Raw genomic sequence first — 21,611 nt, forward strand, 5'->3', positions numbered from 1 at the left:
GGAGAGCTCAGAGTAACTGTCTTGGTTAGTTTGGGAGTTCAGAACGTAATACTGCTTGAGACTGTCATATCCATCCATGGCCATCGTCTTCCACTACCTTCAATCCTTCCAGACTACCTCCGCTCCTTCTTCACTAACCTCAGAGCTCCCGTATTCTGCAATCACCTCCACCTCCCTCGATGGTCACCACCCCCTCTTTTCAATATATACCCTACACCTCCCTAAGTATGGAGCCCCAAAGGCTTCCGGACAGCTCCAATGTCCGCTAGCGCACTCCCACCTCCGCTGGGCAATTCACTTGCTTGCCCTGCAAGTCTACCTTCAGGCCTATCCCTCCTTTCCGTTTCTGGGTTAATGCCTGCCATTCCACTAACCCCATAACCTGACTCGTCGGTAATATTCAATCAGCTAATGTTTAACTCCATTAGCTCCACTCTGCTTGGCCCTGCCATTCACAGGCCCACCCTCACTGTAACTATATATACTTAACTTGTACATAGGTTACACCTCAGTGATAAAATCGACTAGAGTTGATCCCTCTTTAGTTCTCGTTGCCAGTAAGTAAATTAGGGCACGGACATGTAACTTGGCACAGCACTCCTGGTCTGAGTCGCTGAGGCCAAAGCCCTCTGCCATGGAGATGACTCCTTCATCTCGATCTGGTCTCTAACAGAGACCCAGTCAATCACCGCATCAGCAAAAAATTGTTATGCTCCTGAGTGCTCCGGAGTATCGAGAGCACTGGGAGAATCAGGAGGAGATTGGCCGGTCCAGGAACAGCCCATTTCCTCCGGAGTTGGCTGTCATGACCGACAAATCCCGGGGCTCCGTCAGCGGCGAACCAATGCCGATAGGCGAATCCGCCGACCCGAAACCCATCCTAACCAGCCCCCAACCCCATGTCTGGCCCCCTGCCTTACTGCGTGAGACTTGGCCAAGAATCAGAACCTAGACCCTGCCGGTATTCCGACCTTACCTCCAGTTCCTGAGCCCTTGGCGCTCCCGGCATTCAGTCATGCCTGCCTTGTCTCCATCTGAACCACACTCATCGCTTCCCACTATGTGGTCACAGCCATGCCCCGCTTCCGTCCACTCCGCACCCTCTGCCCATCTCTGCACCTTCTGGCCACTTCTGGTTGCCCTTGACACCTCTGGTCAGGTCAACACTCCCACTCCCCTCTGTACCTCTGTTGGCCTTCATGCTGTCCTTGTGTGACAGTGCTGGCAGATCAACTTCTGTTCGCAGACTTGTGTCGGCACCGCACCGACCCCGCTTATTTGCAGACTTGTATCGGCGCCGCGCGCTGACCTCCGCTTTTCCTCTGGCCATTTGTCACTTGGCAGCTTATCATTCATTCCTTGCCGAGTGCCATTTATTGTTTGCTTCCCTGCCAATATCGGCATTTGATCCCCTCTTTATTGGCACTAGGTTATTGATCTCATTCAGTTATTCATCAATAACCCTTGCCACTTATTGTTTAGTGATCTGTTCCTCCTTTCCAGTTCCCGGGCTCTTGTCCTTATTTAGTTTGACAATTCCCGCTTATCTCCGCGCCGGACCGCGCCGGACTGACCAGCCTTTCTATATTCCCTCTTGCCTATTTATATACCTTGTAAATACTTTCGGGGACCCCAGTCTGAAATCAACTAGAGTACCCCCCCTGTCTGGTCTGAGTCTCTCCTTCTGCAAAGGGGGCTTCCCCCCCCCTGAGTCCATGCTTGCGGAGTCCACGCTCCTCCTACAGGTCCGCTCCGCCCGCAAGTCTTGTTTGAAGTCCGCTGTGAGTGTCAATCCGTAAATACGGGATCTCCCCCAAACGTCAAGCTCAGGGCACAGCGCTCCACCTGAGTCGCTGAGGCCGCGATCCCACTCTGCTAACCTTGAACAGCGCTTCCGGACGCGCCGCATATTTCCGCCCACATATCCGCATGCGCGCTCCAACAGACCTCTGCCACAATCTCCGACTCCGACAATATCCCAGCCTCTGACAAAATCCAGTCTCTGACATTGGCTAGGTACTCCAGGGCACTCCCAGGAGGGCCTGGAGCATTGCTTTGTGCACAAACATATCCAGTAAATACAATTTAAATGCTTCAAAGTGTATAGGGGTGAGAAGCTTCTGGGAGCTCCTGGAGCATTTGAAAATGAAAAGGAAAAAAAGAGGGAAGATCCCCCATGAATACCTCCTACCACAAGACTAACACAACAAGACACTGCTTAACATTTAGATCAAACACTATACTATATATCAAGGGCACTGAGACTCACCACTACACAATCAAAATTTATGGCCTGATATATGATTAATCTGGCAACTTAATCACTTTTGGGCTGGCAGAATATGGGGGAGGGGGAAATGGGGGAGAATGAGGGGGGGAAATGAGGGGGAGAATGAGGGGAGAATGAGGGGGGAATGAGGGGGGGGATGAGGGGGGATATAGAGGGAAATGAGGAAAATTTGAAAAATAGGGACTTCTAAAAAGTTGAAAAAAATAATTAGGGAAAAAATCAAAAAAATTCAGGAACTGTAGTGCCTTTGAAGTGCTTTCAGGATATATAATTATTTGCAAAATCGAGGAAGAAATGATGGAGAAAAATGGAAAATACTTTCGGAGACCCGAGAAATAATGAGAACTGAATTGATGGGAAAGTCTGAAAATTGAATAGGGAAGTGAGGGGAAGCCTTGTAGCATTGTTATTTTCTGCTGTTCTAATTTTTCCTGATTGTTCTTGGTCTCACTCCCAGCTGCTACTGGATACTCCTGGATACTCCTGGAAGCTCCTGGGAGGGTCCAGGAGCAGCTAATGGAAAATACTTTTGGAGACCCAAGAACTGAATTGATGGGAAAGTCTGAAAATTGAATAGGAAAGTGAGGGGAAGCCTTGTAGCATTGTTATTTTCTGCTGTTCTGATTTTTCCCGATTCTTCTTGGTCTCATTCCCAGCTGCTCCTCAATACTCCTGGAAGCTCCTGAAAGCTCCTGGGAGGGTCCAGGAGCAGCTGGGAGTGAGACCAAGAACAATCAGGAAAAATCAGAACAGCAGAAAATAACAATGCTTACAAGGCTTCCCCTCACTTTCCTATTCAATTTTCAGACTTTCCCATCAATTCAGTTCTCATTATTTCTCGGGTCTCCGAAAGTATTTTCCATTTTTCTCCATCATTTCTTCCTCAATTTTGCAAATAATTATATGTCCTGAAAGCACTTTAAAGGCACTATAGTTCCTGAATTTTTTTCCTAAATTTTTTTTTTCAACTTTTTAGAGACCAAAATTTTCCTCCCACTGCTCCTGGCACATTACATACTCCTCACCACTCCCAGCTGCTCCTGAACCCCCTCCCAGGAGAACACTATTGGCTCCAGGAGTGCCCAATCTGCTGTTTTGTCTCCCACATGCTCCAGCCACTCTTGATGCTCCGGAGCATAACGGACTTTTGCTGATGCGGATTGTAGTGGGTAAGCCAGTTGTGTCCTAGGACTAGAGAACAAGATCCATCCAGCGATGTGACAAAGAAAGTCGTGGGGGTGATGTTTCCAGAAGCGAAGTGGAGGGGAATATCAATGGCATGGGTTATGATTGAGTTGGTGCTACCATCGAAAAGGCGTAGTTGTAGAGGTTTAATCTGATATGTCTTCAGGGCCAGCTCCTTCACAAATTTGTCATCGATGAAGCAGTCTGAAGAACCAGAGTCTATGAGTGCGGGAACATTCTCATAGGTGTGGAAGAGTTTATTTTTTGTCCTAACATCGGACAGGGAAGTAGAAACAGGAGAAGAGAGAGAAGAGAAGAGAGGTGGAACAATCTACAGAAGTAGTTAGAGGTGGAAGAGGAGGAGAAAGTGAAACATCAGCAACACTATCTACAACGGGTAGAACATTAACTGGAGGGTCAACATTAAAAGGAGAAAACAGACCATCAGAAAGAGAGAAAGAAACGGGAATGTGGAGGGAGGACAAGTCAGAAATGGAAGATGCATTTAGGCATACTTCTTTGAGTGCACAGAGGGAAGAATCGCAACCCCCGGTCCATGCAGAGTCCACAGGGGTGCGGACTAATTTTTTGCCTCTGTGGAAGCAGATCCTTGCTCCTCAGTCTGGGCCGTGCGGGCCTTAGACACACAAGAAGAAGACTTAGGGCAGTCCTTGACCATATGGCCAGACTGTCTGCAGAACATGCAAAGTTTCTCGTCAAGATGATGTTTACGCTCTTGTGGCATGAGCTTGCCATTGTCTCCGAGTTTTGATGAGAGATCTAGCTTAGCGGAGCTGGCCTCGGACTTCTTGTTGTCCTTCGGAGGCTTAGACGGAATGTTTGAATTGAAAGTGAATTCTCAGGACGTCCTGGGATGTTCCCATACAAAAGAGGCCTCTAGGCCCTCTTTGAACGTCCTGAGAACCCCCCTAGATATCGGTTGTCCAAGGTGGTTCGATCGGGTCTGAAAAGGAAGACTGGCCACAGTCGTGGTGGCTAGTGTGAGCAGCGATATGCTTTCGGATTATTTCGTTCCTTTTGGGTTAAGCAGTGAGTTTTATTTGCTTCGGTTCGCCTTTACCCCGAACTTATCCAGCAGCCTGTGACTGCGCACCTAGTAAAGCCTCCACATGGGTGCCCGACACCTGGTGACTCGCATTTCCAACATGCTGTTTCAGGGAAGTTCTGCCATGTGTCACCCATTGACCGAATCGAAATCAGACTATTCGCCCGTATCTCTTGATCTCCCATCACGATGGAAAATGTTTGTCATTACTTGGGAGATGCTGGTTGAGATGGCTGGTCGATGAGAACAGCACAGAATCAACGTATTCTTCGAATCCTCCCGGGCCATCTGCCGTCACTCGTGTAGCGGTAGCCAGCGCTACACATTGAAGTTGTCCATTAGACAACTTTTTTCCTAGTGGAATAAAGAAGTGGTTCTGGGAATGTATCCTCAGCACTCGGATCTACGATGTTGAGCGTTTTGTCGCGCCCTGTCGGCAACCATCTTATTCTCCAGCACCTTCGCTATGGTGACACAACAATAGATAAAAAGCTAGCGGGAAGAGGTGGTTTTTCTCTAATCCTACTCTTAAGATCTAACTTCTGCGCACACACAAAATGCGCTCCTTCACTCTGTCATTTCTGTCATCTGCGGCGTTCGTAACCGCCGGAAACGTAATATATGAGGGCAGGATACCTCTGAACTATACCCCAGCCCAGCTCGATGCTAGTGCCCCCCCTTTTACTACGTATGTGACAATCGCAGCTCTGCCTTTCACCAGTGACTGGACATCGCTCTGGTTTACAGCGTTGTGAAGGGGAGTGGCAATGCTAGTCATGTATGCCATTGACCTGCTGTCTCCAGTAATGTACTGACATGGGGTAAACCTTAGTACAGCCACCTGCTAGGCCCCAAATACCACTCCACACCCCTTTGGGGATCATACCCTGAACAGTCTATCGCCATTTTAATCCGTAACTCCTCCGTATTTGTTCCTGGGGGCAACGTTACGAACAGTCAGTTCGGTTTTCGACGAACGGAGCTTATTGCCCAGAGTCAAAATCGAAGCGCGTTTGAAGTTGGCACCACAGTCTTTCATGTCAGCATATTGGCGGATCACAAGCATAAGTTGAATTACAAACATGAATACCAAATTGTCTTCGTCGAGCCCAAAGATGGCACCCATGTTTTCGCCATAAATCTAGGTGTGTACCGCCCAGGGCTCGCTCCCAAGATGCCCCTTGACATCCGGAGCGTGTTCAGGGACGCCATTCAAGATCCCTTCTACGACAAAGCCCGATCCATCCGCTCATCACTTCAAGGTCCTTGATCATGCGGGAAATATAATCTTCACTACCCCCATGCGTAAAAGTCACTGGCACAATTTCGCCATTCAGGTTGAATGGGACGCAAAAACTCTAGCTGTATTCTTCTCCCACAACAGCGAAGTCCTCGAACCAGTTACGTGCTTAGTCGATAACGACTCAACCTCCAGTGGGGCCGCTGGTCAGGGGGATTTCCATTGGGGAGTGCTCAAGGTGAAGCACAGATGAACCAGTTTGTTGCCCTGTATTGTTAACGGCCATGCATTTTACAGTTGCCTTTGGCCGACCCTCGGGACACTCCGGCCCAACAATCCAATGTGCCTCATCACGGCATTCAGGAAGGAACAACGGAAGGACTGGTTTTTTCGGGTGTGTTCATCGAGGACGTGGTGGGTGGCGTCAGTACCAGCCACAACACCACGGCACCCGCTGTGTAAAATAGCCCGAGCCCGAGCCCGACCTTCAACATGGTTTATGATTTGCACAATGGGATTACTAGCACAGGATTATTATTATAATCCTAATTAGAATGAAGGAAGTTGAGCTGAGACAGGTTGCCCATGTTCAAGAATTAAGCCGGGAGAGAACGGCAGCGGAGTCCAATACAGGTCTTTAGTATATCCTGTCCCGAGCCCCGGTAACCCTCAAGTTTGGTGATTCGTCCCTCCTTGAAGGGTGTGTAAGGCGACTTGGCACGGATATAGTCTGCGAGAACATCATCCAGGGTGTTGAGCGGAGGCCCAGGTTTTCTGGGAGGATTGAGGAAGCCATCACCTCCAGCGGCAACAAAATCGATGGTTGTGACAACATAACGATTTTGATCGTCGGGAGTAATTTTAATATCAGAAGTCAAATTTAGAGACCGTAGGCGAGAACCGGCAGCCACGCTGGGATTGTATGAGAAGGCTACCCCTCGAGAAACTTGTACAAATGATGTGACTTCTTTATTCGCTGAATTCCTTCTGCTCACGATGCCTGTAAGCGCATCGAAGCCAGGAGCGCACAATAAAAAAGGAGTTATTGCACAGCCGAAAGCATTTGGAAACCGAGAGCAGTACCTTCAAACATGTCCCAGAGCTCCCTTCCAGAGAACTCAAGGTCCACGACAGCATTCCCGAAAGGAAATGAGGTCACGATGGCGCCTGAGGAGATTATGACGGTCGAAAACCAGTCAATAATTAATATCCCAACATGGGTGGCGCTCACCTCGCGTGACGTTCCCTTGAGGAATAGTTGCTCGGATGCCACCTGAAGGTAAGGCAGCGTCATATTGATAATAGTGACGAGCGAAGAAACCTGGAGTTCACACACCGGCATTCATAATTGCACCATGAACCTTTCCGCCAGCGTCCAGTCGATAATCCAACATTGCATCGGTGATTAGGTTGCCCAATGTGCCTGAGTGTTTGGCACCAGAGAAAAGCAGGTCAATGCTCGCTTTTATTTTACATGAAAGTGACACACATTCTTCGATCTGACAGCGGGTCTGATCAAGATCTCCATTTGTCCAGCCGACCACTTTTTTCGAGTACTCGTCGAATGGCTTGCGCCATGCATCCACCTTGGCCTGGAGCTCCGTATCTCGAGGAATGGAACTGTCCATGACAATGGGTCCACCAGTATATTCAAGCACACGCCCCCCTGGACCATTTTCAAACGCAATATTGATAAATCCGAGAACTTGGCCCCATCTCCAAGCTGTGACAATGAATACTTCCTACAGTCGAATCACTGAGTGTGAGAAAACAGTTAATCAAACAGGGAAATTGTCTCGACCTCTCCGTCCAGGTTCCTTTGAATCGTTGGGTACGGGCCTTCAGCTTCGTCGAAATCGCCGAGAAGAGTGTGTGAATGGCCACCTACGATGGATATGGTAATGAGCGGCATGACCAAAAGGTGGTCCTGTGGAGATTGTACCCAATATCAAATGAACGCCACGAGTTCGCCTGGCTAGATCCACGTCGTCTTCGTAACCTATGCCGCGACATAAAAGCGAGGTGTTCTCGTCGACCTCACAGATCCTTTATTGCTACGGGCTTACCGATATGTGTCATCGCGATGATACGGCCCACGTTCTCTTTCGCATTAATCTCATCTACCGTTCTCTGGAGCGCTTCAACGGGATCCAGGAATTCCGTGTCACGTCCTGGGCTTGAGGTCGTCTTGGTGTGAATTGTAGTAAGCCCGATAACAGCCAGCGAATGTTCAGGAAACACGTGGTAAGGCTTGATACGGGAAGACAGCCAGTGGTTGTTTGTCTTGATATTGGCGCTCACAACAGGAGCCGTCACGTTGTGGAGCTGGATGCGCGACCATTATAATGGCACGGAATAGAAGAGGATAGGGGGCTCTCACTAACATAACTGGCCAATTGATCATCTCCGCCATCGAATTCGTGCTGTAGAATAGATTTTAGCTCAATTGCCACACAAGTCCGGTCGTGAATCGCAAATCTGCTCACATTGCCGATCGTCATTGCATCAAAGTTGAGGTCATTTACTGTTTCTGCTATCTTGGAGCCTCCGTAGAATGAGTAAAAAAGAGTGCCCTGTCGAAAAAAATACGTAAACTCTCCTGGCTCACGGCGCCCGTTGCGTTGTGGGGACCAAGAACGCAAGGTCCTTACCTGGAATTCGTCGCCCATATTAAGAAGCAGAGTATTTGGTGTGGTGGAGCGTATCTCCTCTACTTTTGTCTTAATCCTGGAGTAGCCTCCTACACAGTCCGGGGATGGAGGGTCGCAGTCAGTTCCCGACTTGCGATACTGGTCTAAATGGGCGTGCACATCGTTCACATGGCTAAGAGAAATAAGAGAACAATATTTAGATGCCAAATGCGGGAGAAGTTCAAGGGGTTCGGCATCATTCAGATGTCATAACATCACCAGGAACATACACGAAAGTGAGGTTGTGCAGCCTGTCTTCGAAAACATCCCGTCTCCACAACCTCGCGTTTAACACATCCAGACGACGTGACCGCAGATGATCTGGGGCCGCTAGGGCGCTCACTGCGGCTAGTATTGTAAGGAATTGAGTGGACGACAGCATAATGGGGGACCCAAAGGGTAAGGAGGTGCCAACACGCCTGGTCAGGGCGTGGGAATTCCTCTTTCTGACACTTCCGCACCTCAACGCCCGTTGAAAGCTGCTATGTGAACAAAATCCATGTGATTCCCGTCTTCTGATGGGATGTGAGCTCTAGGTCGTCGCCTCTGAACACTTTACACTGCGCTGCATGAAATTCCCCGTGAAAAGCAGCACTCAGAACTTAGAAGCAGAGTTTTTCCTGTTCGAGTACGTTGTTCAAGGACTATGAAAATGCGTTGCGCCAGTGTTTCGCCCACAATCCGTTGGCTGGATTTCGTTTCACCTTACTGTTAACTTGGAAGGTCTTAATTGATTAGCACGTCGGGCGGGGATGCTGTACCCAGATAAGCTGTCACAATACCCGCCGGACTTCAAACAAAAGAAACGCCGTTGTGCGCAGGGCCTCATGAGGCCACCTCGTCGTTTCCAGGAGGCAGCTTTATCCCTGTCTGCTCGGAGACATGTCTCATTGGGTGACCCCTTCTGTTGTCTTGAATAATCGCCATGTTAAGGTCAATTGCCGTACGCGAACAGCCCGTGGCATGGGGATTATGTAAAGACTTCCACCACGTTTACTCCATCCCCGGGGCGCCCTGGATTCTGACTGTGCTTGGCTCAACGACCTGTTGTTGTAGTCAGTGTTGATCATCTACCAAGGTTTCGGTAGCTGTTTTCTGGCCGAGCAGAGCCATGTCTGGCAAATACCTCAAACACTGTAGGAACGAACACTTTTCCACACATACTTGCGATCGGACACAGCTCGTGGGGAAAGCACTCGCCGCCCGTCGTTGACTCCCGGTTTGGTATTTCGGACCCGCTCCACCCCGGGCGCAAAACTCGCACCCCTCTTAGTGCTTTGCTCTGGGGGCCCAATATCTGTGAGTCCCAATCTTATCAGCCGCCTTCCGGCACGTTCGTACAACATGAGAAAACCACCCGTCTCACAAAATGAAACGATTTCCATTGTTGTTGACCAAATACTGGGCGAGTATTGATTCACCAAGCTTGGACAATATCCCATTCGTTCGGGGACTTGACCTTCATACTTGCATTGTATAACCCAAAGGGGTTAGACGGACATTCTCAACCTAGTTCATGTCCACGTTGACCCCACGCGGTTTGGAATCACATTGAGATCAAGAATTCTGCTCTGGTTCAACTAATCCGATTTTGCTTCGTGTCAAGATAACCTCTCCCCTGATAACTTGCCCACTCTCTCTCTTACTATAATCCGTGCACAACCACCATTCCAATTTGGAATTGGGCATTTTGACAAGTGACCGGTCGCAGTTCAGTGATTATAAGTGCTTTTGCGGACATCGCTTCCTTTCATTATCCCTTCATCTATCCTGTGAAACGATTCATCTGGCGCATTGTTTCGACAATGCCCAGCGTCATCCTAAATACACCAAAAAAGGGTACTTTCATTCAATCGACCTTCATCTTCCGTGTGCACCCCTTCGGTGTTGCCTCTTTCGTTTGGCCGTGTGTGACCTTGGCTCAGTTCGACGACAGTCGGGCTCACTAAAACGAGGGGAATAGATGATTGAGGCCTGGCTTAATAGTACGGCATGCCTGCCATTCGAACCATCTGATTTGGCTCCATCAGGCATTCAGGAGCATTTATCTTCCTCATCGTCCAACCCAAGCCCCCCGACCACATCTCCTTTCAGGGCCCCCATCTGGTGTTGGGGGGATCCGACTTATTGGCACCAAAACTCCATAAACGCGTCGTGCTGGAGTCAGTAGGATCTATTCTTCTAAGCGCAGAAGGAACTGAGAGGCCGTTTGTTTTCATGGACGTGGAAAGGGGATTCACATCCATTTTTGTTTTGCGTTCAGCTCGCCGTTAACATCCATCACGGCTGTGTATCATTACTCGCCGCATGTGATGCGATATAGTTTTTTTTTTTTTTTCATTTTCCGTGGGGCAGTCCGGACGCCAGGCGCTTGCTTGCTCCTTCCTGGCACTAGCGCTATCGCTGAGTGATGCCCGGTGTACAAGTTTTCTCCGTTCATCTCCGTATCCCAACCCGGACCAACCCTCTTGCTGCCATGCTGTGTACGTTTTCATTCCTAGGTTTTTCACAAGATATCGTTAAATAGGGACAAACGGCCAAAGGAAAAGACCGCGCCATTTTCCCCTGGAGCATGATATTGCCATTCTTGATTTCCGTGCACTTGTACACCGCTTCGTTGAAGGTATGTTTCGGAATCCGGCTTGATGATCCCCAAGCATCAGCATGGCAAAAAACTCCCCAATTTCTTTGTCGACGAACATGAACGTGCTCTCATCGAGTCATCTTCCCCAACTGGCTGAGCCCCTGACTCAACTGAAAGAACTTACCCTGCTTTCAGTTCTCCAACACCGAACTCATTGTAGCAGGCCTTTTAATGGTGAGAAAATTAAGACCTTCTGGACCGTGCTCATTAAACCGAACCGTTGTCGAGTTTTTGCTTCGGGGGCGTTCTTCGATTTTTCTCTTGGAACACAGCTGACACCGGTTTTTGTGTGCACAAGGGTCTAACAACCCTGTCCAATTCATGCAGTGTAAGAAAATAATGACTCGGAGCAACGGAACGAGGGAAATTTACATTTTAGCTCCAGTACTTCCCAGCTATTGTGCCTAAAAATAGTATGTACCGACCGAGGCCCAAATATATACGTGTATGCGTTTCCATTCCGACTCGTTTGTCACGATGTCAATATGTATACCCTGGCGTGGAACAAATTGACTCAGGTCAGGCGTCCGTTGCCCGTATCATGATGCGATTCGGGGTAAGGGCCGGGTCAGTTGAGTGGGATCTTTGGCGGGGTTAGCAGTGGCGGTCAAGCGTTGGGAGGGAAGGGACTCGACAAGAAAGAACCAGCTGGCTGCAGTGCCTCGGTATGTGCTGTGAGATATCAATTTGATTTTAGAGTGCAAAAGTTTTGGATCGGGAATGCAAATTGGCACGCGCATCGCGTGCCCAGCATGGGAGACGAGGACCGCCCGCGTGCGCACCATCTAATCACAAAGATGTTGCAGATTGTTGCGTGGTTGATCGTATAATCAGTACTACTAACTCTGCCCGAAGTTTTAGGTGTGTGCTGATAGAATGCACGTACTAAATACGTATGATAGGATAGGGTATGATGCTGATGAAATACCATCTGCGGACACCGGTGTCCTCTCGCCAGGAGCTTCTTTCCTTGCCGCTTTGTTCGCTCGCCATTGGGTGGTAAGCGAGCAATTGCGCCAGGCGGTCGCGATGCACGCTTATTCCTCTGATGCTGATGGTGCGCTGAGTTAAGGGGTTAGAGCCTTTTCATCGAGCTGTTGATGCCTGTGCCTTGATTGTTAAGAATCCCCGAATGAATGTATCATCGCAGGGTTAAGTCCGGATAACCCTGTGATCAGGGAGTTGGTAATATTTGACCAACAACAATATTGTGCTGCGACTGGATGATTCTTGTTCGAATTCGGCGTCTAGGCTGACGGGCGTGCGCATATTCTTGGCTGGCCGAGCGGTGTTTCGTCTTTTCTGCGAGGCGGGAGGGGAACAATTTATTCTTTCTTGAAGTCAAAAGTCGTAAACGCCGAGAAGGTTGAACGTGGTGAGTTCTGAGGGACGTGAGTGAGGGGAGGGGAGGGGGGATCGTGCGAGTGGGTATGGACAGACCGGTTAAGTTGGAACTGCCGGAAACAGAGTGAACACGCTAGGGTATCGTATCTGCATTTCTGGGAGTGTCACAATTGCCGTAGTACTCCTAAGTAGAGGGACGAGACTGTATCCATTTATTTTGATTGAGAAGCATATGCATACATAGTGACCGGCTCGGAAAGGAGACAATTTCGCTTTAAAGTCGATTATCATGGTGAGTAGCCGCCGTGGTACGCACGTGGCAAGAGGTAGTTTGACAGGAATTTCGCGGGGGAGGCGCTGAAGCTGGAATGTCAAGCGTTTCAAGAGAGCGAGTGGTGGTAATTGGCGGTTAGGATTGGGCACTGAGTAGATGCCGGATGAAGTCCACAATTGAAATGAAGGTATCATTGCCCAGTCTGGAACACCGCAGAGCTGCTCGAAACTACCCGCATATATGTGATGCGAATGGGTCCTGGATGGTTGCAGACAGCCTGTACTGTGCAGCGCCCTCGCATATGGCGAAGGGTGTGTAACTAGAGTCTGGCTGCGGAACAGGCGATAAAAACTAGTTTCAACACATGGCCATGGGAATGGAATGCGGGCAAGACCTGCGAAGATCTGCGGCCAGGGTGGGCTACTAGGAACAGCATCCACGAACCAAAGACCCGGATAGTACAGAAGAGGCAAGTAGATACGACATTAGAGAAAGGATCCATTAGACACATGTGCAAATCCTGATTCCTAGTATGACAGAGTAGTAACAGGGCAACGGAAGGGCGGAGGTTGCAAGGCTAAAAGAGAGTTTTTCTAACACACTGGACGTGGGTACTGGTTACAGCTCGTTACCGCGCATCCCAGGAATACCACGCCCGACACTGCAATTATGATTGATGGTAACGCCGTTTAGGCACATCGTATCGTTCACGCTGTGATACGTAGCTCGTGCTTCGGTGACTCAACCCTATCCACGCCCCGCCCGACGGTAATCCAAGGGGTGGAGAGAAAAAATAAAGGGGAGTGGTTTTTTTTTGAAAAAGAAAAAGAATCCAGCTTTCTTTTTAGATTTCTTTTGTATTCTCTTTCCCTCAGGTGAAATTAAAAAAAAGAGATCAGATGGCAAGAACCCATAAGAGTCGAATTTTTGTTCAAAAGATTTGAAGTCCAGATGAATGTGTTGATCGTTTTATTCACTCATCTCTCCGACGTTCACTCACTCAGTTTGGAAAATATCTTTTTTTTTTTTGTGCACCGGAGCTTCCCAAACCCCCTCCAAGAACACTCACTCGTTAGTTGCGGAGGCATCGTGGGTATCGCTGCTGCTTTTTTCCTTCCACACTCGAATAAGTGCTGCCCCCGGTTGATTATCAACATGGAGGCAAGAGAAATGAATATGCTCTCAACGGCAGAACAAATACACCTAATCCTCCCTCTCCTGGACCGAGTTCGTCTCTTTCTGGTCACCCCTCATCATTGTCATCCCGTTCAGATTGCTTTATAACGCCCTCATACTTCATTGTAAGTCTCCCCCCCCTTTCATCCCCCTCTACATCCCTCCTCCTCCAAATCAAGAATAGCACACTCATTCATCATCATGTCATCTCCCACTGTCCTGCCCTATCAGCCGTACTTTAGTCCTCCACAAATATTCACCGCTTTTCAAGACGCAGCGAGTATGAACCAGGTGAGCCTGTTCTATTCCGAGCGCTATGTGACATTAACTTGGCTTTCCCTTCCAGTCATCCGCATCTGCCGGCGACGCAGTGCTCCGGTCAGGCGCTGACCAACACTCGCAGAGCCCATCTGTTCATCATAGTACCACTTACGCGCCTCAAAGATGGGACAGCGGGAACTCTGTACCCAGTCTCGACGATGTCACGCGTAGCGTTAACGCTCCGGGGTTCACGCTTCCCCCGATTGTGACATCCTCGAATCCCTCAGTTCAACCTCACACTCAGCCTCGGTCGCAAAGCGGCGAATGGCACGGGAACTCTTCTGATTCCTCGCCCAATTATGCAACAGATTGGAGTGCATCAACTACCTATCCTCCCCAAGGTACGCATATCCTTAGCAGAAGCACCTCCACCGTTTAAGTTCAGAAATTCAATTGGTCTTCTTCTGTTTTGACGCATGCACCGGTACTTGGGACACTTCCCCTTCCTTGCCTTAATCTCCCCGATTCGATCGTCCTGTCCCCCCCTGCCGAACTTGAACACGCCCACACTTAGCCTCTTACCGATCTCAGCCGCACCAGTATGCTGCTAGCCCGCACCAGGCCTATGCAACGACACCCGCCTCGGAGTCGGCACCTTCCCCTTATGCCACTCCGCACTACCAGCAACATGCTCCACACAATACGGGCAATCACCACTCGGTAACGCACGAGATCTCGTCCTACGCCATGACCAATGCAGCGCATCACCCGCACGGCAATGGAAGCCATCACGTTCGCTCTTACAGCAATCCCACGCCAACATCCGTAACATCATATTCACCAATATCAGCTTCCTCACCGTACGCGCCCGGAGGGCACCAAAGTCCTGCGTTCCTTGCTTCTACACCCGCTGGCGCTGGCGCCAGTGCTGTTGGTAATGGCACCGGTGCATATGATACTTCGCGAACCCTTCCTCCGCTTGCTGCGCTAACAGCTGGATCAACAAATGGGTCAACGCGCTCCACTTCACCTGAATCTGTCCACGGTCACTCCCACAGAGGTTCAACTGGTAGTCTCCTCTCTTCAGCCATTGGCCGAGACCGATCCTCTGCCGAGCCGATGGGTACTACGTCGTCTAGCGGATCAAGTGTTGCCAGCTCATACTTCATTAATACGGGTGGATTAGGTATGGGGGGACTTGGCGGAAACAGTCCATTCGGTGATCTGGCAGGGATTGTCGTTCCAGCGAATGGAGTAAACCATCTTTTGGGGGGATCAATTTCGGGCTCATTAGCAAGCCCAGTGAGCTCGACTAATTCGTCCAGTGTGACAAATGGAACAGTCACAGCCTCTGCTGCTGCAAGTGTGAATGGGAATCTACCGGGGATCAAGCCGAAGCGCCGACGGGCCGACGCGACACAGTTGAGAACGTTGAATGCTACATACGAAAGAACAGCATTTCCTTCTACCGAGGAACGTGCCGAGTTGGCTCGTAAGTTGGGCATGAGCCCCCGTCAAGTTCAAATTTGGTCCGTATTCCCGGTCTCCCGTTCCCTTTTACTTTCCCATGTTATCGTCCAATGATACTTACCAGGTTTTCTAACAGGTTCCAGAATAAACGTCAATCGTTCCGCCAGACTCGGACGCAACAGCAGGCCCAGGCGGCTCATCCATCGCATCCACACCATACCTCGCATCACGCCTCACACCACATTCACTCTGGGACGGCGGCTGGTCCAGGGACGTTTGGCTCGATACAACTGACGAGCCCAATAGGCTCAACATCAACTACATCGACTAGTAGCAGTGGAACAGCGAATGGCGGAGGATCTTATGGAGTCTATGGCGGGGGATATGGTGCTGCGACCACTGATACTGCGTCCAATGGGGCGGGTACTCTGAGGTGGTGAGGCGGGGGCGTCTTGTTATTTTAACCTTTCGAAGCGGGGTTTTTTGTCTTCGAAAGTCGGGGCACGTGTGAAGATTGGGTACGTAGCAGTCTGCGCAGGATTTATTCTTTGGCTTTGAATCTGCTAAGCTGCGTTTTGTCGAACTGGGACTGACCACCGCACTCAATTGTTGTAGGAGATGAAACATAGTCCTCGATCGACCCACCATGTCCTGCCAAACCAAGGAATGTTACTCTTTCCATTCTCTCTTCACGAAACGAAACCTGGAGCCCAACACATGTTCCGCTGGACGAGCAGGCCGACCGACACACATTTTGCTGACATATTTCTCAGTACCACACTCGATCTTGTCCTTTTTCTCCTCACTATGAAAACACAATTGGCAGCCAGCCTCAAGTAACTTCTCTATACCTTGCACCCTCTGGTTTTTCGTCCCACCATGCACAGTTCCTTCACTTATGTTTCAGTTCTTTGTTGTCTTTTCTTTGTTTCTCCGTTCCATGTGTTGTGTTGCCTCCACCTTCGGATCCGCAGCCCTGGAACATGATTCCTTCCTGTTATAACGCCCGCACACATCAGTTTTGATTCGAAAAGAGTCCCAAAATCATCTGTATCACAAAGCATAGCAACCACTTGTAATTCTTTATTTTTTTTTCCTAGTGGCTAGTTTCTTTTTTCGTTCCACGTCGCATCCAAATGCTTGCAGCTATACATGCTTTACTCCCAACTTTCCGCCTGACCGTCAGATCAACGTTTGTAATTTGATAGCTTCTCGTTGGCTGGCGCGTTGTGTGGCAAAGATCCACTTGTAGCCCGCCTCACTCCCCCTTATTTGTAGTTTGACCATATTCATTATCGTTTCGTATGTTGCTGTCCCACTTGTTATATTATCAGACTCCACCGATCCGCCAATCGCCCGTTTGGTGGCTACTACTTTAATTTGTTCTTCCAATATTTACGTTATCTTCAACCATATATGATTTTTACGCGTGTAGCTAGATAACTAGATAAGCTGCACATGTTGCGCGCGTTCAGAAGAATATTTGTCATAGCGCAGGGCATCATGTGTCAGTGCACGCGGCTCATGCAGCCTGATCAAGGTTGCATGTGTACGTTATGGTTGCTAGGCGCGCACGTTGTATTCTCCCCCCTCCTGGCCCGCCGTGATCCCGTTTGGCTTGTTCGCCTCTCTTTTCAGTGAATTCGTTCGATCATGTGTCTGATCTGTTCCCAACGAAAGAAACACCTCAATCAGCTCAACTGCATGCGCAATCTTCGGCTTCCTAACCAAATTTTGACTGATAACACATGTCCACCTACCACCCTTGTGACAACTACCCGGTCAATTCCCTGGAGGATCACGAGACATCGGTCATCTAAACCATCCCCGTCACACGAGAACACCCTCATCTCCAGGGTTAGAAGTTAACGGTGTCTCGGTGGTTTTCGTTCTTCCCTCATTATAGATGAATTTGAGTCCAATTGTTGCCCACGTAGAACGCCAGGAGGGAGATATTAGGCATCTAAGATAACCCGTACAATTCAAAGGATCGGTCAATCAGGATGTCCCCGCACGGCATGGGCATAAAGGCCGCAGTGACTATACAGGGTTAGCAGTCGAGTATGGCCAACGAATGGTATTCTAGGGTAGCTGAGGAAGACGAATGCGAAGGGATACGTGATATAGGCACCCAATTGATCTTATTATGTGCAAGGAAGGAACGTGCCCGGAAAACCGCGACGACCAAATTGGGCAATGATAACCGAGGTACTTCTTGAGAATATCGAGGCAAACTAATCCTGTGCCTTGATAATTATTTATCTAGATCGATTTTTGCCTGATGTGTAAACTGGCCGACGAGGGGTGAGCGTGGGAACAACCATATTGGGAATTCCGGTCATCAATCGCTGTCTGTGTCTTCAGGTTTGGGTCCTACGTAACGGAATAATTAGGAGGCAGCGTCAAAGGTGACCACACCCATGTTCCATCAGCCGCCACTCTCAGGGAGTATGAAGCAGGAAGCGGTGACTCACCACCAAAACTAAGCCACTCCAGCTTCCTGGCTCTCCGCCGTTCATCCCTCACTTTAAGCTGGTTGCGGGTTAACTTTTTCTTCTTAATCGCCGGTGTCGGGTTGGCTGTCCCAGAACCGGCTCTTTCGTCTCCAGTCCCAGCTGGTGTACCGCTGACTGAGGCAATAGGTGTAGGTGCAGCGCTTGTTCTGGTCGACCCTGGGCGCGATTTTCCGTCCGCAAAGGCATCCTCCACGACTGCAACCTTACCCTTCCGCGCCAGACGACCCGCTTCTACATTCCATATCTCTGGACAAAGCGCATTGACAAATTCCTAGTTTCTTTTAGGGAACCTTCAAGTTACCGCGAGAGGCCCGCTCACCATGTTATGTGAAATGATCAGAACCGCTCCAGCCCAGTCTCGAATGGCAACAGCTAGCCCGCCTAGAGGTTTCATGACATTCATCAGCACGTGAAACAAATCGTGTTGCGTGCTTCTCCTCACCAAGGGCTTCTCGGTCCAAGAAATTCGTTGGCTCATCTGGTGTCGGTAATCTAAAGTCTCAGAACGGTTGCCACACGAATCTCAAAGCGCATACCTAGAACAAGCACCTAGCCAGCGAAAAGAACTCATCAGGGGCCATCGTATCCTCGAGTAGCATGCGACCTCACCTGAGGATTATTCCACAATGCTGCAGCTATCACAACCTTGACCTTCTGACCTCCGCTCAATCCCCCCATTTCGTTGTACATCGCAATATTCCCATCTAGCCCAACCTGCTCTAGGGTCGCTCTAACGGCAGAGGCGCTGGTTTCTCGGCTAGCAGCCCCTTCTCTTGAAGCTTCTATATCATCAAACTGCGCAACCACTTTTGCAAAGCCTTTTTCAAGCAGATCTTCTCGGGGTAGCCACGTGTTGAACTTATGGTCCAAATCTCTCCATTTGATTTCGTATTGGAAAGATTTCTTCAGCTTTTGTCGGCCCATTATCATCTGTTCCAAATCCTTGGTATCAGCACTCACTCTACCACTTAAAAAAAAGATTTGTACACACCTCAATCTTGCGTTTCTCGCCGTTCCTACCAACGAAGTCTTGCTCTAACGATGCTCGCTCCTCCTCAGTAAGCACCCGAGTGGACTTCTCCAAAAGCTCCCCTAAGGTGTTACAAATCAATAATCGAATTGCTCACAAGAATTATGCATATCTACTTACGATCGTGCCCATCTTGAAATCGCCACTGACTGTTAATCGCTACTCTTTAGTGCTGGGGAACATCGATTACAAGCAGCAAAACCTACACGTATGCGACGGGAGTCTTTTCAAGGTGCTTTTCTGATGATTCGTCAATGTCAGTCCTCTGTGGGTAAGGATGATCATACCAATGTGATGTGTCGCATGTTGAGAGACATATCCCACACGTAGCGATGGGTGCCGGTACACAGTGCCAGACTGTGGCCCAGTCTCTCCCTGACAAAAACGGACAATTGTCATTGAGCTTCCAAAACAAGTTCAGTTCCACCTACAGTCAGTAGTTTGATGAGAGTGGACTTCCCCGCTCCATTGGGCCCGACGATCCCTACCCGACTACTCAGACTCAAAGCACAGCTGACGTCAATCAAGCTTGGGTCTTTTCGCCCAGGATAGGTGAATGTACAATTAGCCATCTTCATGATGGCACGTGTGTTCGAGCGCACACCCATAAGGCTCCCTGGTGGTGGGAACGAGAATTTGACTGATGTGGCGGCGAGAGTGTAGTAGGATTTGGCCGAAGGAACGTGTTTCACAAAGTTGGATAGGTTGCCAGGATAATAAACAAGCTGAGAAATAGCTAGGCTTCAATATGAGGGGACGAGAGGGGCTGGTTCAAACTAACTTTTTTATTCTCGTAATGAATGATATCCGTAGTAACATTGTCTAAGAATCTTTGGGATTTGCTGTTAGGTGAAAACGCTATTCGTCCAAAGTGAGCAGGAAAGCCGCACCCTGAATCGTGAGATACAATGAGACATGTAACGTTTACATGCGACGTAAGATAGTCCTCAAGCCACTTCACGGAAGGCACATCGAGCTGCAAGTGAGATTCGTCAGACAGGAACAACATTGCGCGAATCAGTTGGTTTCGTACGTGATTCGTTGGTTCATCTTTGGAGTCGAGATGTTGTCACCGCCAGATTCGATACATGAAACTCGATAGGCTTACCGAGAAGAAGGAGATCAGCCTTATATAGCATTGCACGAGCCAATTCGAGCTTTCATCTAAATTAGAGTGACGCCTTCACAGGTGATAGCTGTGGTCTACCTTCATCTTCCAGCCTCCGCTCAAGCTCCCGACAGTCTGGGTCTGTCGTTCGGTACTAAATCCAACCTCTTCTAACTGTTTCGCGATGACCGAACGTTCAATGTTGGCAAGAGCCGGGTCTAGATGCCAATTTCAGGATGGATACGTGCCAAAGCGACTAGTTAACTTACCGGCAGCAATGAAATCTATAATAGAAAGCGATGCATCCTCGCCCTGTAAGGAGTGCTCCACCAAGACAGCACGACTTCATCCTGAGAAGGGAAATTCTCAACCTTCCCATCCCTGATTGCTCTCATAAGTGTTGTCTTCCCGCTTCCATTTCCGGCGCAGATACCGTAGCGCCTGCCACGAACAAGACGAAGCGTGGTGTGGGAGAGGAGCAACAGTGCGCCATATGCAAGTGAAAAGACCATATTGCAGAGAAGATTCTCTGATCCATCGTCATTAGGCGCTGGTCGTGTTGCCTTCTCTGCATCCCAAAAGCGCTTTCGGATCGACTCGGATACCAGTTCAGCTTCTGCTCCGTTTCCAGAGACCCATGGCTGGAGGTAGACATCTATAGCTTGTTTCCATGGAGAAGGGTCCATAAAGTCCTTGTTATGGACGAGCTCTGCAACGAGCCTAGCAGAAAAGCGAAGTGATTGATTAAAGAGTGGGTGAGAGGGTATGGGAGGTAACTGAGAATCATTAGGTGAGGGCGTAAATAAATTTTGAGGCAAATCTAACGTCATAGTTCTAACGACCGATAAAACTTCCTCTGCAATGTCGCGGTCAGGAGGGGGCTGCGCAGTCTTGGATGCACCAGCACCCAGTAGGGTCTTCAACGCAGAGGACGCAAACGTCCGGACTTCGGGAAATGAAGCGCTTGCAGCGATTTTCTCCACACCCTCAACCAGCGAGCTGAGGTAGTTGCCGCAACGACAGGATCTCGTACCAACTTGCAAACATTCTCCACGACCACGACAGTGCGGCGTTGAGTGTCCATACTCCTGGCATTCAACCCCCGACCAAGAGTGGGACAAGAACAGCTAATGAAGGGGCCGTGACCTCAGTGACAAATGTAGTGTTTGACAGAGCCTTGATCGTATTGGGCGCCTCATCGGGTGCTGCCATGACAGAAACAAGTAGAGGGATATGAGGGCGAAGATCAGGGTTTGGAAGTGTTTCGTAAAACGCTGTAGCCACTTTTTTAGCGGCAGTTGCAACTTCCGGCTTGGT

General features: G+C 49.3%; 6 protein-coding genes across 6 annotated transcripts; 3 read left to right on the forward strand and 3 right to left on the reverse strand.

Moving 5' to 3' along the window:
- Window positions 1–4,920: 4,920 nt before the first annotated feature.
- EI90DRAFT_2969324 (uncharacterized protein) lies at window positions 4,921–6,297 on the forward strand. Its single transcript, XM_039055647.1, has 5 exons — window positions 4,921–5,229; window positions 5,289–5,319; window positions 5,374–5,686; window positions 5,745–6,019; window positions 6,079–6,297. The coding sequence occupies exons 1-5, from the start codon at window positions 5,099–5,101 to the stop codon at window positions 6,241–6,243; spliced, it is 915 nt and encodes a 304-aa protein (XP_038918793.1). The 5' UTR covers window positions 4,921–5,098; the 3' UTR covers window positions 6,244–6,297.
- An 80-nt stretch (window positions 6,298–6,377) lies between these two features.
- Window positions 6,378–8,853, reverse strand: EI90DRAFT_3144764 (5'-nucleotidase; the record flags this gene model as incomplete). Its single annotated transcript, XM_039065193.1, has 12 exons — window positions 6,378–6,781; window positions 6,865–6,948; window positions 7,013–7,054; window positions 7,118–7,204; window positions 7,271–7,523; window positions 7,583–7,665; window positions 7,724–7,780; window positions 7,848–8,106; window positions 8,166–8,204; window positions 8,268–8,354; window positions 8,433–8,604; window positions 8,702–8,853. 12 exons carry the CDS (start codon window positions 8,851–8,853, stop codon window positions 6,378–6,380), a joined length of 1,719 nt encoding a protein of 572 aa, XP_038918794.1.
- Window positions 8,854–10,935: 2,082 nt separating this feature from the next.
- On the forward strand, window positions 10,936–11,896 carry EI90DRAFT_3047000 (uncharacterized protein). Its single transcript, XM_039059513.1, is given in 6 exon segments — window positions 10,936–10,968; window positions 11,028–11,112; window positions 11,172–11,425; window positions 11,488–11,818; window positions 11,829–11,858; window positions 11,871–11,896. The coding sequence occupies 2 exon segments, from the start codon at window positions 11,044–11,046 to the stop codon at window positions 11,418–11,420; spliced, it is 318 nt and encodes a 105-aa protein (XP_038918795.1). The 5' UTR covers window positions 10,936–10,968; window positions 11,028–11,043; the 3' UTR covers window positions 11,421–11,425; window positions 11,488–11,818; window positions 11,829–11,858; window positions 11,871–11,896.
- EI90DRAFT_3014383 (uncharacterized protein) lies at window positions 11,601–13,426 on the forward strand (the record flags this gene model as incomplete). The annotated part of the gene is made up of 10 exons (XM_039056776.1): window positions 11,601–11,633; window positions 11,688–11,780; window positions 11,813–11,976; window positions 12,018–12,172; window positions 12,266–12,300; window positions 12,367–12,490; window positions 12,704–12,751; window positions 12,935–13,044; window positions 13,075–13,206; window positions 13,358–13,426. The coding sequence occupies 10 exons, from the start codon at window positions 11,601–11,603 to the stop codon at window positions 13,424–13,426; spliced, it is 963 nt and encodes a 320-aa protein (XP_038918796.1).
- A 1,031-nt stretch (window positions 13,427–14,457) lies between these two features.
- Window positions 14,458–15,228, reverse strand: EI90DRAFT_3047008 (uncharacterized protein). Its single transcript, XM_039059514.1, has one exon. It carries the CDS (start codon window positions 15,003–15,005, stop codon window positions 14,778–14,780), a length of 228 nt encoding a protein of 75 aa, XP_038918797.1. The 5' UTR covers window positions 15,006–15,228; the 3' UTR covers window positions 14,458–14,777.
- A 2,746-nt stretch (window positions 15,229–17,974) lies between these two features.
- Window positions 17,975–21,584, reverse strand: EI90DRAFT_3047009 (P-loop containing nucleoside triphosphate hydrolase protein). Its single transcript, XM_039059515.1, has 17 exons — window positions 21,466–21,584; window positions 21,313–21,421; window positions 20,639–21,280; window positions 20,564–20,618; window positions 20,394–20,512; window positions 20,077–20,162; window positions 19,968–20,016; window positions 19,618–19,911; window positions 19,474–19,561; window positions 19,393–19,426; window positions 19,307–19,335; window positions 19,148–19,248; window positions 18,766–19,086; window positions 18,599–18,629; window positions 18,476–18,537; window positions 18,115–18,427; window positions 17,975–18,013 (listed from the first exon to the last, which is right to left on the reverse strand). The coding sequence occupies exons 1-17, from the start codon at window positions 21,504–21,506 to the stop codon at window positions 17,982–17,984; spliced, it is 2,406 nt and encodes an 801-aa protein (XP_038918798.1). The 5' UTR covers window positions 21,507–21,584; the 3' UTR covers window positions 17,975–17,981.
- Window positions 21,585–21,611: the final 27 nt, after the last annotated feature.

The sequence above is a fragment of the Cantharellus anzutake genome (assembly GCF_015039405.1).
Source record: "Cantharellus anzutake strain C23 chromosome Unknown EI90scaffold_12, whole genome shotgun sequence".
Lineage (NCBI taxonomy): Eukaryota > Fungi > Basidiomycota > Agaricomycetes > Cantharellales > Hydnaceae > Cantharellus > Cantharellus anzutake.

Coding starts and splice junctions, on each gene's coding strand:
- EI90DRAFT_3047008 (XM_039059514.1), bottom strand. CDS start 15,005: ATGATGTTACGGATGTTGGCGTGGGATTGCTGTAAGAGCGAACGTGAT.
- EI90DRAFT_3047000 (XM_039059513.1), top strand. CDS start 11,044: ATGATATTGCCATTCTTGATTTCCGTGCACTTGTACACCGCTTCGTTG. Junction 11,113..11,171: donor AGGTATGTTTCGGAATCCGG/CTTGATGATCCC, acceptor TTGTCGACGAAC/ATGAACGTGCTCTCATCGAG.
- EI90DRAFT_3047009 (XM_039059515.1), bottom strand. CDS start 21,506: ATGGCAGCACCCGATGAGGCGCCCAATACGATCAAGGCTCT. Junction 20,017..20,076: donor ATTGTATCTCACGATTCAGG/GTGCGGCTTTCC, acceptor CAAATCCCAAAG/ATTCTTAGACAATGTTACTA. Junction 19,249..19,306: donor ATTTCAAGATGGGCACGATC/GTAAGTAGATAT, acceptor GTAACACCTTAG/GGGAGCTTTTGGAGAAGTCC.
- EI90DRAFT_2969324 (XM_039055647.1), top strand. CDS start 5,099: ATGCGCTCCTTCACTCTGTCATTTCTGTCATCTGCGGCGTTCGTAACC. Junction 5,230..5,288: donor AGTGCCCCCCCTTTTACTAC/GTATGTGACAAT, acceptor TCTGGTTTACAG/CGTTGTGAAGGGGAGTGGCA. Junction 5,687..5,744: donor TGTTTTCGCCATAAATCTAG/GTGTGTACCGCC, acceptor GAGCGTGTTCAG/GGACGCCATTCAAGATCCCT.